This window comes from Gekko japonicus, unplaced genomic scaffold (assembly GCF_001447785.1).
Source record: "Gekko japonicus isolate JY-2015 unplaced genomic scaffold, Gekko_japonicus_V1.1 scaffold34, whole genome shotgun sequence".
NCBI lineage: Eukaryota > Metazoa > Chordata > Lepidosauria > Squamata > Gekkonidae > Gekko > Gekko japonicus.
In genome coordinates, this window is record NW_015173673.1 from 1657890 (window position 1) to 1683302 (window position 25413).

The 25413-nt window shown below is 44.3% G+C and overlaps 1 protein-coding gene across 1 annotated transcript in view; it reads right to left on the reverse strand.

Annotated features, from left to right (window-relative positions):
- CACNA2D4 (calcium channel, voltage-dependent, alpha 2/delta subunit 4) overlaps positions 1-25413 on the reverse strand; it is a 251208-nt gene that overhangs the window by 184003 nt on the left and 41792 nt on the right. Inside the window, exons 6-10 of the mRNA XM_015422870.1 lie at positions 14992-15154; positions 14112-14243; positions 11555-11615; positions 7557-7707; positions 885-959 (exon numbers count right to left, since the gene is read on the reverse strand). Coding sequence (XP_015278356.1) covers positions 885-959; positions 7557-7707; positions 11555-11615; positions 14112-14243; positions 14992-15154 — 582 coding nt within the window. The remainder of the gene's footprint in view (positions 1-884; positions 960-7556; positions 7708-11554; positions 11616-14111; positions 14244-14991; positions 15155-25413) is intronic.

Here is a 25413-nt window from a genome sequence, read left to right on the forward strand (position 1 = left end):
TCATCGCAGATGCCCAGCTTCCTATTTTCCCGAGCACATCTATACTACAGATTTCCACTAACTTGTCATGCCCCCTTCCCAGAGATCTGAAGCTCTATGTAGGAGACTTGGGATGCAATCATATGCACAACTAGCCCCGACATAGCGTGAATTCCGGGCAGATTTAAAGGGCGCGATCAAACACGAACATCTGGGAAGCGTCCTGCAGCTGTCAGCAACCCGTGTTGCTCCGCTGCAGAAGCGGAGTAAACAGGCACCAAGGAAAGGGGGGGGGAGCCAGACTCACCCGCGATTGCATCTGATCACGCAGTGGTGGGCTGCACCCGCAGCTTCAAAGGACTGTGTGATCGCGCAACTGCAGGTCAAATTCCTCCAGAGGGAATAGCCTTGCTTCCCCCCACCCCCGTTTTATCTGGCATGTGTGACCGCAACCTTGGAATCTTTAACAGAGAATTCTCAGCACCTTTAACAAACTACAATTCCCATGATGATAGTTTAGTGCCAAGTTTAAAAGCCATGACCATTAAACTGGCAAAACTATGTTGCATAAATGTGCCCCTCTGTCTTACTCCTACTCTTTGCTTCTCTCACTTCATTTTTTGCCTTCGTTTAAAAACACCTTAAAGAACAAATGAAAAATGGTTGTGATGCCACCGGTGCAACCCTCCATCTGAGAATCACAATCCCCCAATAGAAGACCAGTGGCCTGGGGAGCTCTCTTGAAGACTGCTAGACTAGTCTCATGATCTGTACCAGCACTATTAGAAATCAGAGTGAAGGAAAACGTCAGGACAACAGCAGTACTATATTTCAGCATTTGTTAGCTTCTTAAATAACGAACAGATTATGCATGAATGTATCCCTCCAAGCCTAGTACCACTCACCTCTCTATTATCTCTGTCTGCTTGGACAAGGATGCCCTTAAAACAGGGTTCAATGAAATGAACATAATCATTGTACTGCAAAAACAAAGGGGAAAAATCAGAACCACAAAAACATGAGCAGTGACCAGCATTCCTGTTGTGCGACATCAGGGTTCAAATGCACAGGGCACATTTTAAAGTGCAATCCCCTACAAAATATGTGATTTGACTGTAAATCAATAACATTCAAACAGATCTTTCAAATGTGTGGGGAGAGAAACAAAATTTAATTTGAGAGGAAGATAGCCCTGGATGCCAAAGTTCCATCTCCTGCACCACGTAACTCCTTAATTTCAGAACTTGATGGCGCTTAATACACGCACACACGCAAACATATACAAATTACATCCTGATTTGTATCTCTTCCCCTGTCTCAGAACTGTGGCAAAGCCTAGGCTGCTTTTCAGTAGGTTTCAAGGAACATCTCCCTCAACTCATGACAGCCTTCTACAGGAAGGCCCATCTCCCTCAACTCATGACAGCCTTCTATTGTTAAAGTAGGGTTTGGATATCAAAGGACTTACTTATCAAAACACTTTCCCTTTCAAGGCAGCTAAAAATGCCAAGATTAAAAATATCCATATTCCAAATTCCAAGTTTAAAATTATCTATAACACAATGAAATCCTTTTCACCGCCCCCTCCTCAAGAAAATGCTGGCAGTTAAACCCCATTAAAAGCTCTTGCAAATAAAACAGCCTTTACAGACTGCCCCCCTTACACCTCCTTGGGAAGCCCGCTCCATAAGCTGAAAGCCACTATAAGGAAAGAACATGCTAAGCAGGCCACCTTAAGAGGGGGAATAACTAGGAGGGGGCAGCTGGAGAACCATGGCTGGTGCACAGGGGCGTAAGGGGAAATGCGGTCCTTCAGAGACGTAGGCCACAAAGTACGGTTGCCAACCTCCAGGTGGGGCCTGGGAAGGGCAGTTTGCAGGGGCAAGGTCCTCAGCAGGTTATAATGCCATATGATGTGACAGAGTCAACCCTCCAAAGCAGCAGTTTCCTCCGAGGAAACTGATCTGGAGATCAGGCATAATTCCAGGAGATCACCACCTGGAGGTTGGCAACCCTATCACAAAATACTTTAAAGGTGATAACCAGGACACTGAATTTAGGGTTACTAAGTGTAAAATACTTACTGGCGGGGGAGCCTTGCCAGGCTCCGAGAGCCGTCCCTGGATCTGTGTGCGAGCCACCAGCACGTCACCAGAAGTGACGTGCGACGTCGATCACGTTGAGGGCATGGCCCCGATCCTTGGAGTGAAAACCATAGAGTTTTCCCTCCGACGATCGGGGCCACGCCCCCAACGTTATTGATGTGGTTGCGTCACCGATTTTCCGCGGCGGCGGAAATCGGGCCTCCAAAGCGGGGGGTTACCCGCCCCTCGCCCCCACTTGCAGCCCTAACTGAATTGATCTCAGAGGGGGAAAAGGGCAGCCAATGCAGCCATCCTAAAATAGGCAAGACTTGAAGTGAGTGCTGAAGGCACTTCAAAGGTAGCGATTTCTCTCTCAGCCCCAGTGGGTTCCAGCAACTGCACTGACATGTAGTTATAACAAGAATTTAATGTGTGATGTTAATGGGCTGGGGGGGGGCCCCTCCAGGAGCAGGCCGGCTGGGGAAGCAAAAAAAAGGGGGGGAGGCATCTTCAAAAGTCATGCAATCTTTCCACTGTATTCTATGGCCCCATAGAATATAATGGAAAGATGACTCTAGACTCTCTCTGGCCAGCTGGGGAAGGGAAGGGGAGGCTTTTGAAGATGCCTCCTGTTATGTCTTCAGCTATATTAAAAGCCATGTTAAGCTTGAGAGGAAAAGAAGGATTGTAATCTGTAACAATACTATTGGCTAATGTGTGAATGTAACCAATCAGAGTGCAGAGAAATGCTCAGGAGGGGACTGATCTGATTGGATGCTATCTTTGTAATGCCATTGGTCTTTAACTGTTCTAGGGCGTGGCTACACCAGCCCAGGATAGTTTAAAAGGAGCCCTGCTCCACTGTTTGTTGTTGTGTGTCGTCGTGTGTTCTTCACTGTTCCTGAAACTAATAAAACTGATTCACTGTTACTTACGAGACGGCGTTGAGTCAATACTTGAAACCTCACCCTCTTTTTGCTTCCCCTGACACCCCTTCCAGAGATGTCAGGGGGAGTGGCATATGCTAATGAGTTATTATGCTAATAACTTATTAGATATGCTAATGAGGTCCTGCAGCTCTTTTTCTACAAAATGACCGCTGGTGCTGCCACGACTACTGGATGGGGTACCTATCTGATTTGCAAGACGCAATCTTAGAGAGGTGCAGGATCAATTTCCCAGAGGGATTCTTGGACTCCCTAACTGTGGTCAATGGCAGTTACAAGCCTTGAGGTGAGAATATGTTCCCCCCTCTTCTTCTGGCTAACTATTTGCTAGAGAGATCCATCTTCTAATTTTGCCTCTGTGGTACTGAAAGATGTATTTATGAGTAATGGAAGAAATTTATAACACACACACACACAAATGAACAGTGCAGGATTTTCTCCCTGAGTATTACAATCTAGAATAAGCCCAGACATTAATCAAGGAAAGGTTTTGTAGTATCAAAATGTATATGCTTTGGCATGTATGCATTGGACCTAAATTTTCCATTACCTAAGAAATGTGCAGGCTCTTTAAAAACCTGAAGTATCCCAAAATATAGGAGAGCTTTGACTTTAGCAACTGTAATGTTTTGCCATCAGCAGTTCCTGAGGGGCGCAATAAGCACATCCCTTTAAACAATGGATCATGTCCTTGTGGCATAGGGATAGCAAAGACTTTATCCCATGTGCTACTGTTTTGCAATTATAAGGGAGAGGGGATGTAATTGTTTCATTTTTGGCTATGGTACCAGGCTATTCAGCAGAACTCGGCAGCTGGCCCGTAGCTAACATGGGGCCCACGGGGCCCGGCCCCCCTAGTGTTTCTTCTGGGCCCCTCCCTCTTGGACTGCCCCCAAAGTGCTCCAACTTACCACCTGCACTGTACTTCCATTTAATTAGCTGGTGGGCCCCCCGAGGCCCCCTCCCAAAGAATTCCCTAGCTACGGGGCTGCTCGGCAGTTATTAAAATTTGATCAACAGTTGTTTCACCATCCGGGACCTTATCTCAATGGCTGCTTGAAAAATGTTGCCAGTTTTTCAGTAATGTGTATGTTCTTCTCAGCGAGAAGGGTAACTAATTGTTCTGTTTGGAGGCTGCGAAGCAAGCTTCTAACATCCGGGTAACTCTCTGACCATATAAGGTAGAACAGTTGTTGGCAGCATTCCAGCATTCTAGACATATAAGGTAACTGTTTGGGCGGGAAAAGGACCCTAGTTAATGGAAAATCCCACTGCTGTAATGTATGCTATGACGTGTATTTTACTGACAGTATAAAAGCCTTGAAACTGTGGAATTCATGGTTCAGCCATTTTAGCTCTCCTAGCTGCAAAAAAAAATGCTGAACCTGACGTCATTAAACATACACTTATACATTCCTGAAAAGTATGCAGACAGTTGAGTGACATGATACGGTCGGGACATGATACACTACAATTCCAGAACACATGGAGGCGCTTCTATAATTGGTATAATAGTGCAAATGATTGTAACCTAAAAATGTAATCCCTAGAGCAAAGTATAGGTTAGAACATTGAGATAGCAGGTACAGATGTTGGTTTTAAGAGACAAAAATGTGAGCTCATAGAAAATAATGATACGTGATATTGTATTAGATAGAGAATATCTAAGAGGCAATTATTGGAAACATAAGCATTTGATACCCCCGTTTGTGTTATATGTGTGTATGTTCAGTTTGTCATGAAAAAACAAAATTCTACCCTTTGAGTGCAGATTTTTAAAAAAACACAAAAAACCCACATACACTTCTCCTCCTGTTGATCTGGTGATCTCTGCTTGGGCTTAGGCCCCTTTCGCCATGCTACAGCTAAAGCTAGTGCAGAATGCTGCAGTTAGACTGCTGGCTGGGGCCAGTTGCCCAGATCATGTGACCCCCCCCCCAACCCTACAGCAATTACACAGGCTTCCAATCTGCACCTGAGCCCAATTGAAGCTGTTGGTTTTGACCTTTAAAGCCCCATATGGGTTGGGACCAGGGTATCTGAAGGATATGAACTAAGATCACAGGGGGATGCCCTCTTGACTGTCCCAAAGAAGCTCGTCTGGTGGGTGCAAGAGAGAGGGCCTTTTCAGCAGCAGCCCCGTGGTTATGGAACAACTCCTCACTCCCGATCTTTAGGAGGAAGCTGAAGTTTTATTCATGATACCATTTGATTAATTCTTTATGTCTACCAGAAGTTCTAAAATACTGATTTTAACTGGTGTTTTATTGTATTTATTTTATTACTGTTTACATTGTAAGCCACCTTGAGTCCCGATAAGGTAGAAAGGTGGGTAATATTTTAAATAAATAAATAATGCATTTAACTTGCAGCCATCAAAGGTACTTGCAGTCAGACCGCAGCTGCAAGTTCAGCATGGGACTTCACTTCTGCAGCACCACAGGGGTCCAATTCGGATCAAGACTGTGGCACAGATGGAGAACATAAGAACATAAGAGAAGCCAATGTTGGATCAGGCCAATGGCCCATCCAGTCCAACACTATCACACAGTGGCCAAAAATACCAGGGCCATCAGGAGGTCCACCAGTGGGCTAGGACACTAGAAGCCCTCCCACTGTTGCCCCCCTAAGCACCAAGAATACAGTGCATCACTTGCCCCAGCCTGAGAATTCTTATCTATACCTTGAGGTGAATAGCCACCAATGGACCTCTGCTCCACCAGGGCTCTTTTTGTAGCAGGAACTCCTTTGCATATTAGGCGACACACCCCTAATGTAGCCAATCCTCCAAGAGCTTACAGTAGCCCCTATAAGAAGAGCTCTGTAAGCTCTTGGAGGATTGGCTACATTAGGGGTGTGTCACCTAATATGCAAAGGAGTTCCTGCTACAAAAAGAGCAGCTTATCTAATTCCCTCTTGAAGCCATCCATGCTTGTAGCTGCCACCACCTCCTGTGGCAGTGAATTCCATGTGTTAATCACTCTTTGGGTGAAGAAGGACTTCCTTTTATCTGTTCTAACCCGACCGCTCAGCAATTTCATGGAGTGCCCACGAGTTCTTGTATTGTGAGAAAGGGAGAAAAGTACCTCTTTCTCTACCTGCTCTACCTCATACATAATCTTATAAACCTCAATCATGTCACCCCTCAGCCGTCGTTTCTCCAAGCTTAGGAGCCCAAAGCGCTTTAATCTTTCTTCATAGGGAAAGTGTTCCAACCCTTTTATCATTCTAGTTGCCCTTTTCTGCACTTTTTCCAAAGCTATAATATCTTTTTTAAGGTGTGGTGACCAGAACTGTACACAGTATTCCAAATGACTTCAGAATTCCTCCTTGCCCCAAAATGACCCTCGGGGGAGTTATTTGTTCAGCTTGGGGACTGCACATATGCCCCTGCAGTTCCCCAATGGCCACTTCAAGTTAGGAAAGTGATACAGGGGGGGAAAGGTTCCTCCCATACTGCAGTCCTGATCTGAATTGGGTCCCAGCAGTGCTGCAGATGTGAACTCCCCTGGGGAACTATCCGACCACAGGTCCCTATGGTGTCCATGAGTTAAATGTAACATCCACTTTGGATTCCATTTGGACACCTCCTCAGGGCTGTGCACATTCCCTGCCTTTCACATACATCTTGGGAGGACTCAAGGAAAACGAAATATGCCGTTAAGGTCCAACTTAGCCTGAGTTCTGCGTTCCTCTTGGTTTACTTGGGCAAAAGGGTTCTTCCAAGAAAATGTAAAACCATCAATCATAAAAAGTATTTTTTCCAAATGTAATATCTCGGATACAAATGAGTTCCACTATAAGATATATAATAGACTTTCTTTTCCACCGCAATATACTACTTATCTATTAAAGGTTCTAATGCATATGTAGAAGTGGCGAAAATATGTTATATTGAATACGTAGTAATGATGAAACCAGCATTGAAGTCAAAATAGATTAGTTCCGAAGTTTGAAATTTAAAACTTAAAGGATAAATATAATTGTACCCCAACAGGAATAAGAACTATTGTATTTTATAGATAATACCTTAAAAATTACAATGAAGGGGATGAAAGGGAAAATATTCTCTGTCCTATATACATTATGTACTACATGATTGCCTTTGACAAACATAGTTATGTTGTATAATCTTTTCTTCTTTTTTCCCTTTCCTTTTCTTGTGCCCCCACTGTTTTCCTAAAATAAAAAATAATAATTTAGAAAAAGTATTTTTTAAACAAAGTGGAAACTCAGTCTTCAACAACATGTGCTTTTGACTGGCTATTAATAAAGCATTTTTAGTGAAAGAAACATTTTGTTGCCTTCCCTCGACTAATGTGGTTTGCAAGATTGATTTAATCATCCATGTTGTTTCCGCACTGCATGGAGAGGTCTTGGGGGCATTTTCCCTAACTGTTTGCAGCTGACTAGGGAATGAAGGCTTTCTGAAAGCAAATTGGATGGGGTGAGAACTGACAATTCAAAGTCCTTATCCAAAGCCACTAAATATCTGGTTATTCGCTCTGGGAAAGGATGATGCAACAAAGGAAAGCACTGCACTCACAGCAATGATATTGACAAAGTCATTTTCTCCCAGTGTATCCAAAATGGTGACGATGGTGTGTTTTGCAATGGTCATTCGCAGGCCCTTCATGCTTCCACTGATGTCTACAACAATCACAATATCTTTGGGTGACGTTGCTGCCTGGATGTACCTGAGGAGGAACAGGAAAGTGAAGCGATACAAACAAAATGAACATGCAAGTGAGAAAGGGAGGATAATTCTGACTGTACCATGGAAGCCCAGACTGAAGAAATTATGAATGGCTGATATTAAGGATATGATGGAAAATCACAAGACAGTATGAGTTCCTCTCCTATTTAATTTGGCAATTGCAATGCCTCTCTCCAAAATGTAACTGAAACTGTCATAACTCCTCTGACCTGGGAAGAGCTCCAAGGTTTGTGTATCCAGTTTTGGCTCCATCTATTACAAAGTTATCATGTTCGTTTGGGAACAATGTGAGAATTTTGTATCGCACGTGCATTAGGAGTTTTGAAACTATAATAGGTTTTAAAAAAATTTGGCAATTGCAATGCCTCTCTCCAAGATGTAACTGAAACTGTACTGCTTATTTAACATAACTCCTCTGACCTGGGAAGAGCTTCAAGGTTTGTGTATCTGGTTTTGGTTCCATCTATTACAAAGTTATCATGTTCGTTTGGGAACAACGTGAGGATTTTATATCGCACGTGCATTGGGAGTTTTGAAACTATAATAGGTTTTAAAAACTCCTTTTTTTCAGCCATGGTTGGTACAAATTTTACTATGGATCAAGAGTGGTTTCTAGTTGCTGCAGATGTTTTATATGCATGCTAATTAGGGTGCTTAGCACAGTAATGCACAACATAATTCTTCATTTCTGCCAGCATACTTTGTATTCCCCTCCAGAGCTATTATCTTGTGTCTGGCTTCTGCCTTTTTTTTAAAATAGATACATTAGGGGAAAAATGTATACATACTTGAAGAACAGGGAGCAAATTTAGCATTCTCTGTCTCTAAAGTGATAGTGATAAAATGAAGAAGCTTAAATAGAATTTAGCGTTCCCTAAATATATCCAGCGCAACGAGTGGGAAAGACTAATCATAAGAACATAAGAAGGGCCCTGCTGGATCAGACCAATAGTCCATCTAGTCCACCATCTTGTCTCAGACAGTGGCCAACCAGTTCCTCTGGAGGGCCAACAACAGAGCATAGAGGCCGAGGCCTTCCCCTGATGTTGCCCCCTGGCACTGCTATTCTGAGGTTTACTGCCTCTGAACATGGAGGTTCCAATCAGTTACCATGGCTAGTAATAACTGATAGACTTATTCTCCATGAACCTATCTAACCCTCTTTTAAAGCTGCTTGTTTCTGTGGCTATCACTACATCCTCTGGCAGAGAATTCCACATTTTAATCACTCTCTGTGTAAACAAGTACTTCCTTTTGTCCATCTTGAACTTACTGCCCATCAGCTTCATTGGATGCCCTTAAGTTATAGTATTTTGGGAGAGCGAGAAAAATGTCTCTATGTCAACGCTCTCCACCCCCCATGCATAATCTTATAAGCCTCTATCACGCCCCCCCCTCCCCCCGTCCATCTCTTTTCTAAAATGAAAAGTCCCCGACCCTTCAGCCTTTCCTCATAGGGAAGGGGCTCCAAACCCCCCCCCATTGTCTTGGTTGGCTTCCTCTGCGTAAAAATACTTTAAATAAATAAATAAATAAATAATAAATAATAAGAACATAAGAAGGGCCTGCTGGATCAGACCAATAGTCCATCTAGTCCACCATCTTGTCTCAGACAGTGGCCAACCAGTTCCTCTGGAGGGCCAACAACAGAGCATAGAGGCCGAGGTCTTCCCCTGATGCTGCCCCCTGGCACTGATATTCTGAGGTTTACTGCCTCTGAACATGGAGGTTCCAATCAGTTACCATGGCTAGTAATAACTGATAGACTTATTCTCCATGAACCTATCTAACCCCCTTTTAAAGCTGCTTGTTTCTGTGGCCATCACTACATCCTCTGGCAGAGAATTCCACATTTTAATCACTCTCTGTGTAAACAAGTACTTCCTTTTGTCCATCTTGAACTTACTGCCCATCAGCTTCATTGGATGCCCTTAAGTTATAGTATTTTGGGAGAGGGAGAAAAATATCCCTTTGTCAACTCTCTCCACCCCATGCATAATTTTATAAACCTCTATCATGTCCTCCCCTTAGTTGTTTATTTTCTGAACTGAAAAGTCCCAGGCTGCGATCATACGCAGAATTAGACCTGATATAGGTGGAAATGTTGGGTGGATTTAAAGGGTGCGATCAAACAACAACATCTGGGAAGCACCCCACAGCCATCGGCAACCCGTTCTGCTCCACCGCAGAAGCGGAGTTAAAAGACACCGGGGAAAATCTGGTAGTAAACAGGTTGCAACGGGCCACAGACAGACGTTCCCATGTCTGATCTCTCCAGGGCGCTCTCATGGTGTCGAGATGGTCTGATCTGGCCATCCCAACTCCATGCCGTTGTTGTTTTTTCCCCTTTGCAGTATGCACATCATTGCAAACTCCACAGGGAGCCCTCGGTGCAAAGGCATGGTTCATCAATCCCTCGATTAAGCACATGGGCATGATTCATCAATCCCTCGATTAAGCACATGGGGAAAAATGGCACAAAACCCTCCGACTCACCCGCAGATGCATCTGATCACACACTGACGGACTGCGCCGGCAGCTTCAAAGGGAGGTGTGATCATGCAACTGTGGGTCAAATTCCTCCAGAGGAAATAGCCTCGCTTCCCCCCCCCTTTTTTCTGGCACATGTGACTGCAACCCCAGACTCTTCAGCTTTTCCTCATACGGAAGGTGTGCCAACCCCCTAATCATCTGAGTTGCCCTCTTCTGTACTGGATTTGAACTCAGCAGTCTGGTAAGAGGGCAACTTTAGTACTTAAACTCTTATAACCAGCATCCGCTAAGTCTGTGCACAGCCCAAGCAGGTGGAACAAATTCAGGGGGTAAGTCTGCTCTGGAGTGCATTTGTTTGATCTGAGCCCTAACCTATAGATTAGGGCCAGTCCCAGCTTTTGGAGGGCCCTGGCTAGAGAATGCCCACCAGACTGCATGCCCATGCGTCCTTCTGCCATCCCCTGATGTGCCCTCTTTCTACCCCTGTTCACAAATGCCACAGTGCCTTTTCTCTTACTATGGTGGACAGTGTGTATCGCTGGCAGCATGAATGGTGGAAAGCTCACAAGTAAGTAGGTGAGGGAAGGATCTGCAAGTTAGCAGCAGTGGTCCCCACCAGAAGCTCTGGGTCCCCAAAGCTGTCCCACCTCAAAGTATGCTGACGTCAGCCCTGCTACAGATGTTATTCAACCTTCTGCACAGATCCTATGCAGCTGTGCATGTGTAAAATCTTCCTGTATCTTTGTAGAGTGCAGATCACATGGACACAACCTACATACACATTGCTTGAATGCTTGTGGGCCCCATGCACAGATATAGAAGGATGTGCAGGGGTCAGGTGGGTGGGGTCAGCAAGAAAAGTGGAGCATCTACATCCTCCACTGGAAAAAAATGCATGGCAAGGCATGTACCCTTTCCATTCAGGTTCCTTCGAATCATATTAAAGTGCAGCGGGAAGCCCATGTGTGCCAGTATCTCCAAAATATGGCAGATGAAAAGATGCAGAACAACGACAGCACAACATAAAGGTTGAATCCAGTGGCACCTTTAAGACCAATAAAGTTTTATTCAAGGTATGAGCTTTCGTGTGCATCTGTTAAAATATCTTCATTATGTTGTATGCTAATTCGCTGCTCACTCTCTACATATATGTATGGACTGGTTACTTCCGTTTCAATGTATCTGAAGAAGTGTGTGCATGCACAAAAGCTCATACTTTGAATAAAACTTTGTTGGTCTTAAAGGTGCCACTGGACTCAAACTTTGTTCTGCTGCTTCAGACCAACATGGCTACCCACCTGAAACACAGGATAAAGGTTATCAAAATGTCTTACCAGCCTCGATTTCTGCAGTCAAAGGAGAGGACTCCATTTTCATCTGGTACCCATTTTATCCCTGAGGAGACAACCAAAATTTTTTTTTTCAAGGATCTGGTGCATGCTAGAATACATGGCCTCCTATGTCATCAAAAGTTTTCATGCTTTTGAATAGGTCCTTCTCACAGCTGTACAATAAAGTTGTATTTATTACTCAATTTTTGACATCAAGCAGCCAAAACTGCTAAGAATATGCCATGTTTTGTTTTTTCAGTTCCTTTCTTAGTAATTCCTAATGCTGACAGGAGATTACATTTTCAACACTTTGTTGACTATGATTCCAAGATCTCTTTCCTTATACAGCAACATTGGTACCACTGGGGCTTATAAAGCAGTGTATAGAATAGTGTATCCAGTTTCAACAAGTTTATAGTCTAAATTTACACATATGTACAGAACCTACAATATACAACATGTAAACATGTAGGTTCTATATGCAAAGGAACAATAAACATTTATTTATTTATTTATTTATTTATTAGTTTTGATTTATATCCCGCCTTACCTGTCTAGGAAAGGCAAGACGGACAACATGTGGACATCAAGGGGTAAGCCCACCTACAACAATTCTGATTCCCTTCTCCAGCTGTTGATTATAGAAACCTTATGCTGGAATACATTTTCTTAGGGTGCGTTCAGACAGACAGCTAATCCCACCATTATGCCGGCTCAAATTTTATCTCTATCTTTTTAATCCATGCTCGCACAACCAGACATCCCCTGGGGAATCTCCTTACTGCGCGCTGCTTCCGCTGTGGATTGTCTAGACGGCATGAAGGAGGCACGCACAGTGGGTTTTTTTTAAAAAAAACTTTTTGCGCATGAGCATAGGCATGATATTGCGGCCTTGTTTATCTGCGCATGCGCAGAATCAAGACATAAGACCATCCCAAACAGGCACCATTTTTAATTGGGCACTGGAACGGTGGAAAGTCCGTGAGTGGCCCGTCAGAACCGAAAACTCCAGATTTAAAGTAGTATCTTTTTAGTACGGCTCTGAGGTGCAGCAAAACGGGATGCTCACGGAAGACGGACGTTTCCCAGATATTGATGTCTGGACATTAGATTTAAATCGATGAGGCACCCGTGCCTCGTGCGGATCTACAGAGCCATCTGAATGCATCCCCGGTCTTCAAGTTGTTACTGGATTCTTAAACATAAGAACATAAGAGACGCCAATGTTGGATCAGGCGAAAGGCCCATCCAGTCCAACAATCTGTATCACACAGTGGCCAGAAATACCAGTGCCATCAGGAGGTCCACCAGTGGGGCCAGGACATTAGAAGCTGTTGACCCCCCCAAGCACCAAGATGACAGAGCATCACTTGCCCCAGAGTCCCTATCTATATCTTGTGACTAATAGCCACTGATGGACCTCTGCTCCATATGCTTATCTAATTCCATTTCTTTGTTTTGTTCTGGGGTATATAGCTGGGAGCCAGTTTGGTGTAGTGGTTAAGTGCGCAGACTCTAATCTGGGAGAATCGGGTTTGATTCCCCATTCCTCCACTTGCAACTGCTGGATGACCTTGGGCAAGCTATAGTTCTGTCAGAGCTCTTCTCTCAAGGACAGTTGGAAAGAGCTCTCTCAGCCCCACCTACCTCACAAGGTGTCTGTTGTGGGGAGGGGAAGGGAAAGGAGTTTGTAAACTGCTCTGAGACTTCAAGTGAAGGGCGGGGTATAAATCCAATCTCTTTTTCTCTTCTTCTTCTTTTCCCTTTGAGATCCATATTTCTTTTCCCCAGCAAAGATGGGGAAGGAGGATCTGATCCACAAGACTAATTAGTGACTTCCCCATTCAATACAGTTTTTAAACGCTGCAGTCAAATAGCTGATCAATAGATGCATATAGTACTAATAAACAACATAAAATGCTGCCGGAAAAGATGACCCAGAGAGAAAAGGGATACTACTAACTAAAGGGAAGCCCTTAAAATAATTAATGCAATTACTACTTGAACCTTCATGCCTGATCCCCAGAAAATGGGCACAATCTAATTTTAAAGTTTCTAAGTCCCACTGATTTGTGGGAAACATTTAGATGTCCATATAACTAGTCCAAGGAAACCAATGGGACTCTCAACCCTGCGTATGTTTATTCAAAAGCAAGTCTCACAAAATTAAATGAGGCCTCCTCCTGAGAAAATGTACATGCAATCCCAGCCTTACATATGCTTAAAATGGACTGAATCGTTAGGATTGCCAGGTTGGGAAATACCTGTTGATTTTGAGGGTGAAGCCGGAGGAGGGTGGGGTCTGGGGGGGAAAGGGCCTTCAGTGGGGTACAGTGTCACTGAGTTCACCTCCCAAAGCAGCCATTTTCTCCAGGCAAAGTGATCTCTGTCACCTGGAGCTCAGTTGTAATCCCAGGAGATCTCCAGATACCACCTGGAGGTTGGCAACTCTATACATCATATGCCATGTTTAGCTTATTGTTTCTCAGTTCTAGTCTAGTCAAACCCTTTTCTCTAGTGGACTTTCATTTTCTGACCAAATAGGAACCAGATCTTGTACCTGGATAAAGTCTGAAGAATCCTGTAGAGCTGCCAAAGTATTGCCAAGTGAGAGTTGGATCTCTTTCAAAATTGTCCACAAAAATAGGATTCAGCGCTTCAGACATATAGACTCCATTCAAAATATCAGGGTCTATGACAAAGAGTGAGTAAAGAAACAGGAAAGGCAGGTCAGTAAATTTTTGTTTTGTAATGCGTGGGGTTTTTTTTAATAAACAGGGAAGGCATAAAAAGCAGGGAAGAGTTAAGAAGCACCAACAAGCTCTACCCACTGTATCACAACTTTATCAAACTTCTTCCTTTAGTCTTTTGGCCCAGAAACAGAACATACAAGCATATGGCGCTCCCTTATATTGAATCAAATGATTGTTTCATGTAGCGTAATATTTGCTACCCTGATACCAAATTTTCAGACACAAATCTTTCCCAGTTTTCTTCAACTGGAGATGCTAAACTGGGTGTCGTTTGAGTGTTTGTTTTTAAATAGTAGCTGAAAATACTCACAAATGCTGAATCTTGTAGAAACCCTGCCATCCGGTATACCCACAGCTACACAGAAAAGTAAACTTATGACCATGTCTCACTTCTCCCCTCTACCTGTTCTTGCCAATAGGTCAGAAGGGAGGGTGGGAATTCTGGCATGTTGCTGTACTTTTAACAGAAGCTTCCTATACAGGAATTAGCAGGTAAAGCTGTTCACAGCATGAAGATCAGCACCGTCACGTGCTAATGTCTGCCTTTAAATGCTACTGTCAAGAAGCTGTTCTTCATCTCCACTCTCTTTCATCTCCTGGCACTCCCAATTTCCTTTGCCTTTTGTTACTTCAATTGCCATTTTTGTGGCAGACTTTACAACAGAACAAAGGCTGGAGTGCTTGTACCTTTGTTGTAGACATTCGTTGGAAGCTGTATGTCACTGTACGTTGTGTTCACCAGCAGGTTATTGAAGTGCTCATTAGGCTCCAGAATGAATTCATTTCCGAGTTCCACGTAATTATCGTTTTCATCCTTTTCATTAATCTTAACAGCGTTGTAATAGTCAAACTGTCGATGAAGAGAAATTACAGAGATGGTGTGCACTACAGATTTCAGTACAACCTTCATATTTGGTCCTCAGGTACTTATTTACTTTACTTATTCTCCACCTTTCTCCTCAAAGGGGGCCCAAAGTAATTTACATAGTTCTTCTCTCCTCCATTTTATCCTGACAACTACCCTGTTAAGTAGCTAGGCTGAGAATGTGTGACTAGCCCAAGGAAGCTGGCAGAATGGGGATTTGAACCTGGGTCTCTCTGATCCTGGGTCCAGGACTCTAATCCAGGGGTGTCAAAACCATGGCCCGTGGGCCGGAACAGGCCCGCCCAGGCCTTTAATCCTGCCCGGAAGTGGGGCTCTCTTCTTTCCCCCCTCCCCTGCCCAGCCTTGGTTTTCTCAGCTTTGAGCTGCCTAGAAATATAAAGAGCAGAGGGCAGGGCTGCCTCTGAGGACAGGAAGCAGAGGGCAGGGCTGTCTTTGAGCAGGAAGCAGAGGGTAGGGCTGCCAAACTTCCCAGCCACCACTCCCAGCCTCCATATTCCTCATCACAGGTAGGAGCTGGGGGGGGAGGGTTTTTTCTGCTGTGATCCTCGTGCTTCTTTTTTTTAAAAAAAAAACTGTCTTTGCAAAATCCCACTATTCCCCCACCTTTCCTGTTTAGGCAGGCACATTTTAAGGGTGTGGAGGGGGAGGTTTGGGACCAGCCAGGGTTAAAATATAGAGTTCTGCAAACCCAAGAGACTCCAGTTTTGCAGAGAAATATTAGTTTTAACACACACACACACACACACCCTCCTAATGTGGAGCTCCAATGGAATAATAGCAGAACAAGCGCTGAAGAGGACACCCAAAATTGTTACCTGAAACCACGCTGTAACCTCCTGAGACCCTGGAGAGCCACTGCCACTTTGAGTAGACCTAAAGTGGGGGGGAGAAGCTTGCAATGCTCAGCCATTCAATGTTAAGAGCATGAGAGAAGCCAATGCTGGATCAGGCCAAAGGCCCATCCAGTCCAACATTCAGTCACACAGTGGCCAAAAATACCAGGTGCCATCAGGAGGTCCAGCAGTGGGGCCAGGACACTAGAAGCCCTCCCACTGTTGCCCCCCCCCAAGCACCAAGAATACAGTGCATCACTTGCCCCAGACTGAGAGTTCATATCTTACCCTGGATCCTAGGCGCAGACCATTTATATTTGTAGTTTATATTTTAAGGGGGGAGGGAGGTTTGGGACCAGCCAGGTTTGAAATATAGAGCTCTGCAAACTCAAGGGACTCCAGTTTTGCAGAGAAATATTAGTTTTAACACACACACTCCTAATGTGGGGCTCCAATGGAATAGCTGCTATAATATCTTTAATTGTGTTTGTCTGTGTCCTTTATAAAGTTTATATCTCTGCTACCGGGCATTACATTTTATGACACACGTGGCCCAGCCTAACAAAATCCAATTTATGTAAAATCTGGCCCTCATAACAAATGAGTTCGACACCCCTATTCTAACCACTGCACCACACTGTGTCTATAGCTTCGACTTCAAAGGATAGAAGAGTTACTGGATTTAATTCAAACCAGGAATGTCAGGTGAGTAAAAAATGCCTGATTTATCAAACACACACAAAAATTCCATATGAAATTAATGGCTTGTCTCTGCTAAAATGACCAACACTGCAAATCCTATGCAAAGTTAATCCAGCTGAAGCCCATTAAAATCAATAGAATTAGACTGAATAGCATCACAAAGCGACTAAATCTATAAGGATTCCTTGAAGGATCAGTCCAAGTGCAGGGGCTGTGGCTTAGTAGAAGAGCCTCTGCTTAAAACCATTAAAACCAACCAAAACAACAACAGCAAGACATCATTAAAGCAACTAAATCAGCAATTAAAATTATTAGTTTTTATTGTATTATTTATTTATAGTTTTATCTAATAATTGTCTGATGCCTGGGACCTTCTTTTTTTTTGGAATAGCAGGGTACACATTTCTTATAAAAACAAAATAAATAACAAATCTATATACAATACATGGAGCTCTGCCTCCATCAGTGGCCAGCCAAATACTTCTGAGAACTTTGCAGGAGCAGCTTGTTATTTAGGGTTGAGAAAAACTGTGCCAACTGGATTCCCCCATCTACATAATGATCTATATAACACTTGTCAATCTTTCTCTACAGAGCTCATGGCAACATACAAGTTTTGACTCCCCACCACTGCCCGATGTACGTGAAGGAGGAGCTCAAGATGGCCCTGGGAGCTTTGTGGTAAGTTGAACCCAGGTCATCCACTTCTAACCACTACTCCACACTGATTTTCATAAAAACACAGAAGTCTTGTTCTTCACTGAATGTGCTCTTAAAACCTGGAGGATATGAATGTAAGAACATAAGAGAAGCCATGGTGGATCAGGCCAATGGTCCATCCAGTCCAACACTCTGGGTCACACAGTGGCCAAAACCCAGGTACCATCAGGAGGTCCACCAGCAGGGTCAGAACTCCAGAAGTCCTCCCACTGCTGCCCCCCCCAAGTACCAAGAATGCAAAGTATCACTGCCCCAGTCATAGTGTTCCATCTAAACCCTGTAGCTAATAGCCACTGATGGACCTCTGCTACAAATGTTTCTCCAGTCCCCTCTTGAAGCTGTCTGCGCTTGTAGCTGCCACCACTTCCCACAACAGTGAATTCCATGTGTTAATGACTCTTTGGGTGAAGTAGTACTTTGATATGTTCTAAGCTTATTGCTCATTAATTTCACTGAGTGCCCACCAGTTCTTGTATTGTGTGAGAAAGGGAGAAAAGTACTTCTTTCTCTATCTTCTCTCTCCCATGCATAATTGCGTAGACCTCTATCATGTGCTGAACTGCCCTCAGTTGTCATTTGTCCAAGCTAAACAGCCCTAACCCCTTTATATACTTTTATAAAGAAGTTAAAGTATAGTACATTACAGATCACCTGCCTGGGCTGCGCTAGCACTGCAGATGATGGATTTCACTGACCTACTTTCACAAACTCATTTTATATCCTCTTGGATTTAATGTTGATGGCTTCGTGAAACATATAGCTGAATTTTAGTGCTCCAAACTATCTTGGCAACAGAAGATGGCTAGGTAATTGGCAGTTTTGCTAACTGGATGCTTGCAGATGTGAAAGAAGCACACTGGGGGGTTTATTACAGTGAGCCAAAGTTTGAATAGCAAGGATAAGCTTAACTGGGATGAATGATGCACACTGTATGTATCTATAAGCACTCTCATACCGCTGACCTCTGCACCAGCTTCCTGCTTAGACTCTCCACCTACAGATAGCTTACTGTTTGGTAGCTAATTGAATCTTTGATCTATGTTTGCCTTTGGCTCAAATACTGAACTAGTGAACTGGGGTCTCAGTCCAAGAAATTAAATGCAAATGCATGGTTACAGCCCAGTTTATTAACCAAAGCATCATCTTTGCAGCTGTATCATGATGACAGATGTGATCATCAAAGTATCAAGCAATTTGGACCCTTTTCTGTAACACTATGTATGCACCACATTATTAGCAGGGAGTAGTTTATAAGAACGTAAGAGAAGCAATGTTGGATCAGGCTAATGGCCCATCCAGTCCAACACTCTGTGTCACACAGTGACCAAAACCCACGTGCCATCAGAAGGTCCACCAGTGGACAGAACTCCAGAAGCCCTCCCACCATGACCCCCCCCCCAAAGCACCAAAAATACAGGGTATCACTGCCCCAGACATAGTGTCTATACCTTGTGGCTAATAGCAAATAACAAAATATTATCTCAGAATAAAGTCAGGTGTTTCTACATGCAGTAGGAATCCCCATTATAACTATTCATTAAGGTGATCACTTGTGACAATCACAAAAGCAGCAAAACAAGCCTACAGTCATATAATACAGGGGTTACAAGACACTTGGGAGATTCCCCAGGTGTGCAGGAAAATATTACTTTTAAAATCAACCACTACCACTCCCCAAGCAGAAACAAAACCTACCCCAAATGGCCTCATGGGAGCATTCTGACTACAGTTCCACACAAGATAATGGGGAAAGGAAAGAAGATGGGACAACTCAAACTCAAGCCCCTAACAATATGCAGGACCTTAGAATTAGAGATTTCAGTCTGTGCAAGAAGGAAATTTGAAAAGAATGTATTCTACCCCTTCCACTGGATTTCTTATGAGCTCCCATCTTGTTCCCTCTAGTAACAAGATTCACTGTCAAATGCCTACCATAATATGGTTGTGTCAGCTAGCTGCCATTATGTCTGGTGTTACCTGCTTAACACATCTTTTGCCCTTCCCCCCCTGGATCCTCTTGCTTCTTTATGCTTACTATGTACTTTGCGGAACTGGCCAAGGTCATGCAGCTGGTGGTGGGAGTCGGTGCTTCGCTCAGCTTGTTATGGGTATCTAGCCTGTGAACTGAACCTGTGCTGATTGTGTAGAACTGTTATGTTCCCATGAAATGGGCGCGCATTTGCAAGTCCTATTCCCGCCAGCGGGAACTGGGCTCATTGGCCCTAACCTGGTTCAAGTCCCTTTCGGCGCCGGCACCGTAGGCTTGTCCTTCCCTTGACCGGTTCCCTTTCCCCGCATTTCAGGCACAGTCCCATCTTCATCCTCAGGTCTCTGGCCGCGTCCGACAGACGCGCTGGTTTCGGCTTCGAGGTAGGGTTCGGGGTCCCTCTCCCTCCGCTGGCTGCCATGTCACGCCTGATGGTTTGAAGGCGGCTCTCCGCATTCTCCGCTTCTTGAGCCCACGCCATCAAGGAATTTGGGTCCACTGAACGTAACACAGTCTCTCTGATCTCCGCATTCAGACCTACTCTGTACATTTCTACCAAAACTTTGTCTGGCCAATCGCGTAACTTCGCGGCTTGATTCTGGAACTCTGCAGTATAGTCTCTCACTGAACAGCGACCTTGTTTGAACTTGCGCAAAAAGGCTTTTGCCCGGTTTTCTGCATTTACGTCTTCAAAGCGGGTTCGCAGTGCCCACATGAAAGCCCTCAAGTTAAACAGTTCGGGACCCCGGTTAGTATGTAGTCCTACATACCAGGTCGCAGCTGAAGATATACTGTGTTTGAAGCGGGACCCTCTGATGGGGGCAAGCCAGTCAGAGGTGCAAGCCTTGTGAGCTTAAAGTAACAACTACAAGTTCCCAGGGAGTTGAGAGCGTGAAGCATCAAGGTCAGGCAAACAGATAAGGCGCAGTGAGAAAGTGCAAGTTAACATTCCAGGACAATAAGATGTTCACTTTACCGACTCCCTTCCCCCCACCAACCATGGCAGGCTAGCTGACACTACTGGACTCTTGCTCTCTTCTACTGCTACTAGACTACGATGGCTCTTAAAAGGAGGGTTGCCAGCCCCCCCCCCCAGCCACTAGCAAAGGATGGCGGGTAGGGTTGCCGGATCCAGGTTGGGAAACTCGTGGAGATTTGAGGGTGGAGCCTGAGGGGTCCTCAGTGGGGTATAGTGCCATAGAGTCCACCCTCCAAAGCATCCATTTTCCCCAGGGGAACTGATCTCTGTAGTCTCAAGATGAGCTGTAATTCCAGGGGATCCCCTGGTCCCACCTGGAGGCTGGCTACTGAAAAGAAAAGGCAAAACGTCTAAGAGGCTTAGTATTGGGGGGAGGTTCAGAGGCACTAATGCATCAGGGCAAAATTTCTGGAATTTGCAGCACTGTATTTCATGGTGCTGAGATTCTGCAGAATCCTTTAGTATAGACCTACAGCCATTCTGCAAAAAACAAACAAACCCAAAACTAATCTTTGGTCCTTTCTGCACTAGACCTTAAATCCTGGTTCAACCCTGTCCCCGAACTTACATTCTACACTACACCCGAGTTCACCCCTGTAATTATCTCAGGGTATTTTTTGGTTCCACATTACATTGAGGTCACCCTGGTTTCACCCCACACTTGTCCCGGGATAAGCAGATGCTGTTATAACCAGGGATAAATGCAAGGTATTGAGTTGTGAGTTGAACTCTGATAAAACCAGGGGTGAGATTCAGGTGCGGAAAGGACCGTTGGAGCTATGCAATTAAAGTTAAAATGCCCTAAGAAGCACTCTTTTCCCATCAGAGTTGTTTTCCAGATATACAGAAGTCAGTAATTTCCAACAAGGCTGGGTACCAGTGTGTGAATATATATCAAAATGAACCTGTGTTGCAGTAGCCAAGAGGCTTTTCTGACAGCTTTAATGGTGGGACTATACATAGCTGGATAATTTAAGTGGTGTCAGGCTAACGATGCCTTACTGTGAAGAGGAAGTAGCTTTATTCAGGTGAATAAAGAGAGTTATATAAAGACTGATGCTTCATACTAGCTAATAAGAAAATGTTAAGGAAACTCTTAAATCTACTGTGACCGATTTGAAACAAGAGCTGTGCCGCGGTCGCGCCTCCCTTTGCCCCGCTTCTATTGGTCAATTTCCCACTCAAAGCCGCACTGCCGCATTTTGACTCGCGGCTTCACCCAATTTTCCCTGCAGTTTCGTGATCCTCAAAAAACAGGATCACGAAACCGCAGGGAAAATCGGGCAAAGCTGCGGGTCAAAATGCGGACGCGCGGCTTCAAGTGGGAAATTGACCAATAGAAGTGGGGCAAAGGGAGGCGCGACCGCTGCACAGCTCTTGTGTCAAATCGGTCACAGTAGATTTAAGAGTTTCCTTAACACTGTCTTATTAGCTAGTATGAAGCATCAGTCTTTATATAACTCTCTTTATTCACCTGAATAAAGCTACTTCCTCTTCACAGTAAGGCATCGTTAGCCTGACACCACTTAAATTATCCAGCTATGTATAGTCCCACCATTAAAGCTGTCAGAAAAGCCTCTTGGCTACTGCAACACAGGTTCATTTTGATATATATTCACACACTGGTACCCAGCCTTGTTGGAAATTACTGACTTCTGTATATCTGGAAAACAACTCTGATGGGAAAAGAGTGCTTCTTAGGGCATTTTAACTTTAATTGCATAGCTCCAACGGTCCTTTCCGCACCTGAATCTCACCCCTGGTTTTATCAGAGTTCAACTCACAACTCAATACCTTGCATTTATCCCTGGTTATAACAGCATCTGCTTATCCCGGGACAAGTGTGGGGTGAAACCAGGGTGACCTCAATGTAATGTGGAACCAAAAAATACCCTGAGATAATTACAGGGGTGAACTCGGGTGTAGTGTAGAATGTAAGTTCGGGGACAGGGTTGAACCAGGATTTAAGGTCTAGTGCAGAAAGGACCAAAGATTAGTTTTGGGTTTGTTTGTTTTTTGCAGAATGGCTGTAGGTCTATACTAAAGGATTCTGCAGAATCTCAGCACCATGAAATACAGTGCTGCAAATTCCAGAAATTTTGCCCTGATGCATTAGTGCCTCTGAACCTCCCCCCAATACTAAGCCTCTTAGACGTTTTGCCTTTTCTTTTCAGTAGCCAGCCTCCAGGTGGGACCAGGGGATCCCCTGGAATTACAGCTCATCTTGAGACTACAGAGATCAGTTCCCCTGGGGAAAATGGATGCTTTGGAGGGTGGACTCTATGGCACTATACCCCACTGAGGTCCCCTCAGGCTCCACCCTCAAATCTCCACGAGTTTCCCAACCTGGATCCGGCAACCCTACCCGCCATCCTTTGCTAGTGGCTGGGGGGGGGCTGGCAACCCTCCTTTTAAGAGCCATCGTAGTCTAGTAGCAGTAGAAGAGAGCAAGAGTCCAGTAGTGTCAGCTAGCCTGCCATGGTTGGTGGGGGGAAGGGAGTCGGTAAAGTGAACATCTTATTGTCCTGGAATGTTAACTTGCACTTTCTCACTGCGCCTTATCTGTTTGCCTGACCTTGATGCTTCACGCTCTCAACTCCCTGGGAACTTGTAGTTGTTACTTTAAGCTCACAAGGCTTGCACCTCTGACTGGCTTGCCCCCATCAGAGGGTCCCGCTTCAAACACAGTATATCTTCCCTCTTCCCACTTGTGGGGTTAGCCTTTACACAGAAACTATATGCACAGATGACCTGTTTCTACTGAACTCAATAAACTGATCCTTCTGGAAGGAACATTGTTGAGCCTGTTTGTTGTAGGACTCTGACAAGTAGCACCTTAAAGACTAACAAAATATGTGGCAGGGTATGAGCTTTCGTGGGTCACTGCTCACTTCTTCAGATATCTGAAGCTCATCACGAAATCTCATACCCTGCCACAAATTTTATTAGTCTTTAAGGTGCTACTGGACTCTTGCTCTTTTTTACTGCTATAGACCGACTAACATGGCTACCCATCTTGATCTATCTCCATTGCAGTCTTGTGATAAATTCATCTCTGATAGCCTCAGACCTGACACAGACTATTTAAGATCTAACTGGGTTCATGGTACAACATTATTTATTTATTTTATTTATTTATTTTATTCAATTTATACCCCGCCCTCCCCGCAATGCAGGCTCAGGGCGGCTTACATGGAGGCAAACGCCAATACAAAACATATATAAAACCATTTAAAATCACAAATATACAAAAACATTTTTAACAAATTATAGACTAAAGTGCTCTAGGTGTTCAACATGATATTTCAAAGATGGCGTGTTTCAACTATTCAGCATCATCTGCTCCAGGGAACACTAGTGTTCCCTCCTCCAGGGCCAGGTAAAGATGGAGTAATGGTGATGGTAGTGGCGGCTCCTACTCATACGCCTGGTGGCTCAGGAAGGAGGGCTCCAGAGCAACCTAATTTATGCAGCAGCCCAATCGCTTGCTCACAACTTTAATGCCAGGAGCTCACAAAGTAGAATGTTTGCTCACAAGGCTCCACAGCTTAGAGGGAACATTGACCAGGAGATGTTGGGTCCTGGACCGAAGTGCTCGCGGGGGAACATATGAGGAAAGGCGGTCCCTTAGGTAAGCTGGACCCAGACCATGTAGGGCTTTAAAGGTAAGAACCAGCACTTTGAAACGAATCCGGTATGCTATTGGCAGCCAGTGCAGCGCTTTCAATTATGTAAGCACAATGGATTAAATCATTAATCTTGTCATCTACATACAGCCCTGAGCCTGCGTGCGGGGAGGGCTGGGTATAAATGAAATAAATAAATACATACATACATACATACATATACTAAGCAGTGAATTCTGCCATGGTTCCTCAGTCACCACTATTTATCCAGTCTCAGGAGAAGCAACTGTCTCTTGTTTCAAGAGTTTTGACAGGCTAGCCCTGTAGCTCTTTCCCCTTCTTTGCACTGGCTTTTTCAAATGTCTCCTATGGCAACCATAATTTTTAAAAAAATGTTGTGAAACAAGTCAAAGGCAAGCCCAAAGCAAAAACCCTCCTTGAATTTGGAGCCAGATGTAAATATCAGTAAAGGAGCAAAAAAGGGGGGGGGATAGTAGGGCTCTCTCTGCAGCAAAAACTTACAGCTGTACCAGGGCCAAAGCAAGTCTTAGAATCACAGAGTTGGAAGGGACCTCCAGGGTCATCTAGTCCAACCCTCTGAACAAGGCAGGAAATAATACCTCTCCCCCACACCTTCAGTGACCCCTGCTCCATGCCCTGAAGATGACAAAAAACCCTTCAGGATCCCTGGCCAAACTGGCCTGGAGAAAAACTGCTTCCTGACCCCAAAGTGGCAATTAGCATTTCCCTGGGTTTTTAAAAAAAGGCCATGAGAACTAAGCACTGAGGCAACTCTCCCTGCCCTCCCTCTCATGATCTGCCTAAGTTCACAGAATCAGCATTGCTGCCAGATGGCCATCTAGCCTCTGCTTAAAAACCTCCAAAGAAGGAGAACCCATCAGCTCCCGAGGAAGCCTGTTGCCAGGGAGTTCTTCTTAATGTTTAGCCGAAAGCTCTTTTGATTTAATTTCAATCCGTTGGTTCTGTTCTTCCAGAACTGGTGGCACTGACACATTTTCTGTTGGGGTTCCAAATAATTTTTTTCTAAAAATCTGTGATTTCATCATAACCTACAGAAACATCTTAAAGTCCAGTCACCTGTAACCTGGACGGTTCAAAAGCTTTTACCTACCTACCATGAATACTTAGCTTAACTTCCTTAACATTATTCCTTAGTCTCTTTTAGCACCCTGCCATGTTTACTGTCATGGTGGTGGTGGAAAGTGCCATCATTCATCCAAACATTATTCACTGGTTTCCCCAAAACCCTTTTTGATAAAGGCATTTTGAAAAATGATAAATGCTGTATGGTTTCGAAATGCCTATTTCTGAACCACTGTGGTGTCTTTTAATTTAGTCTTGTCCATGCACCTAGT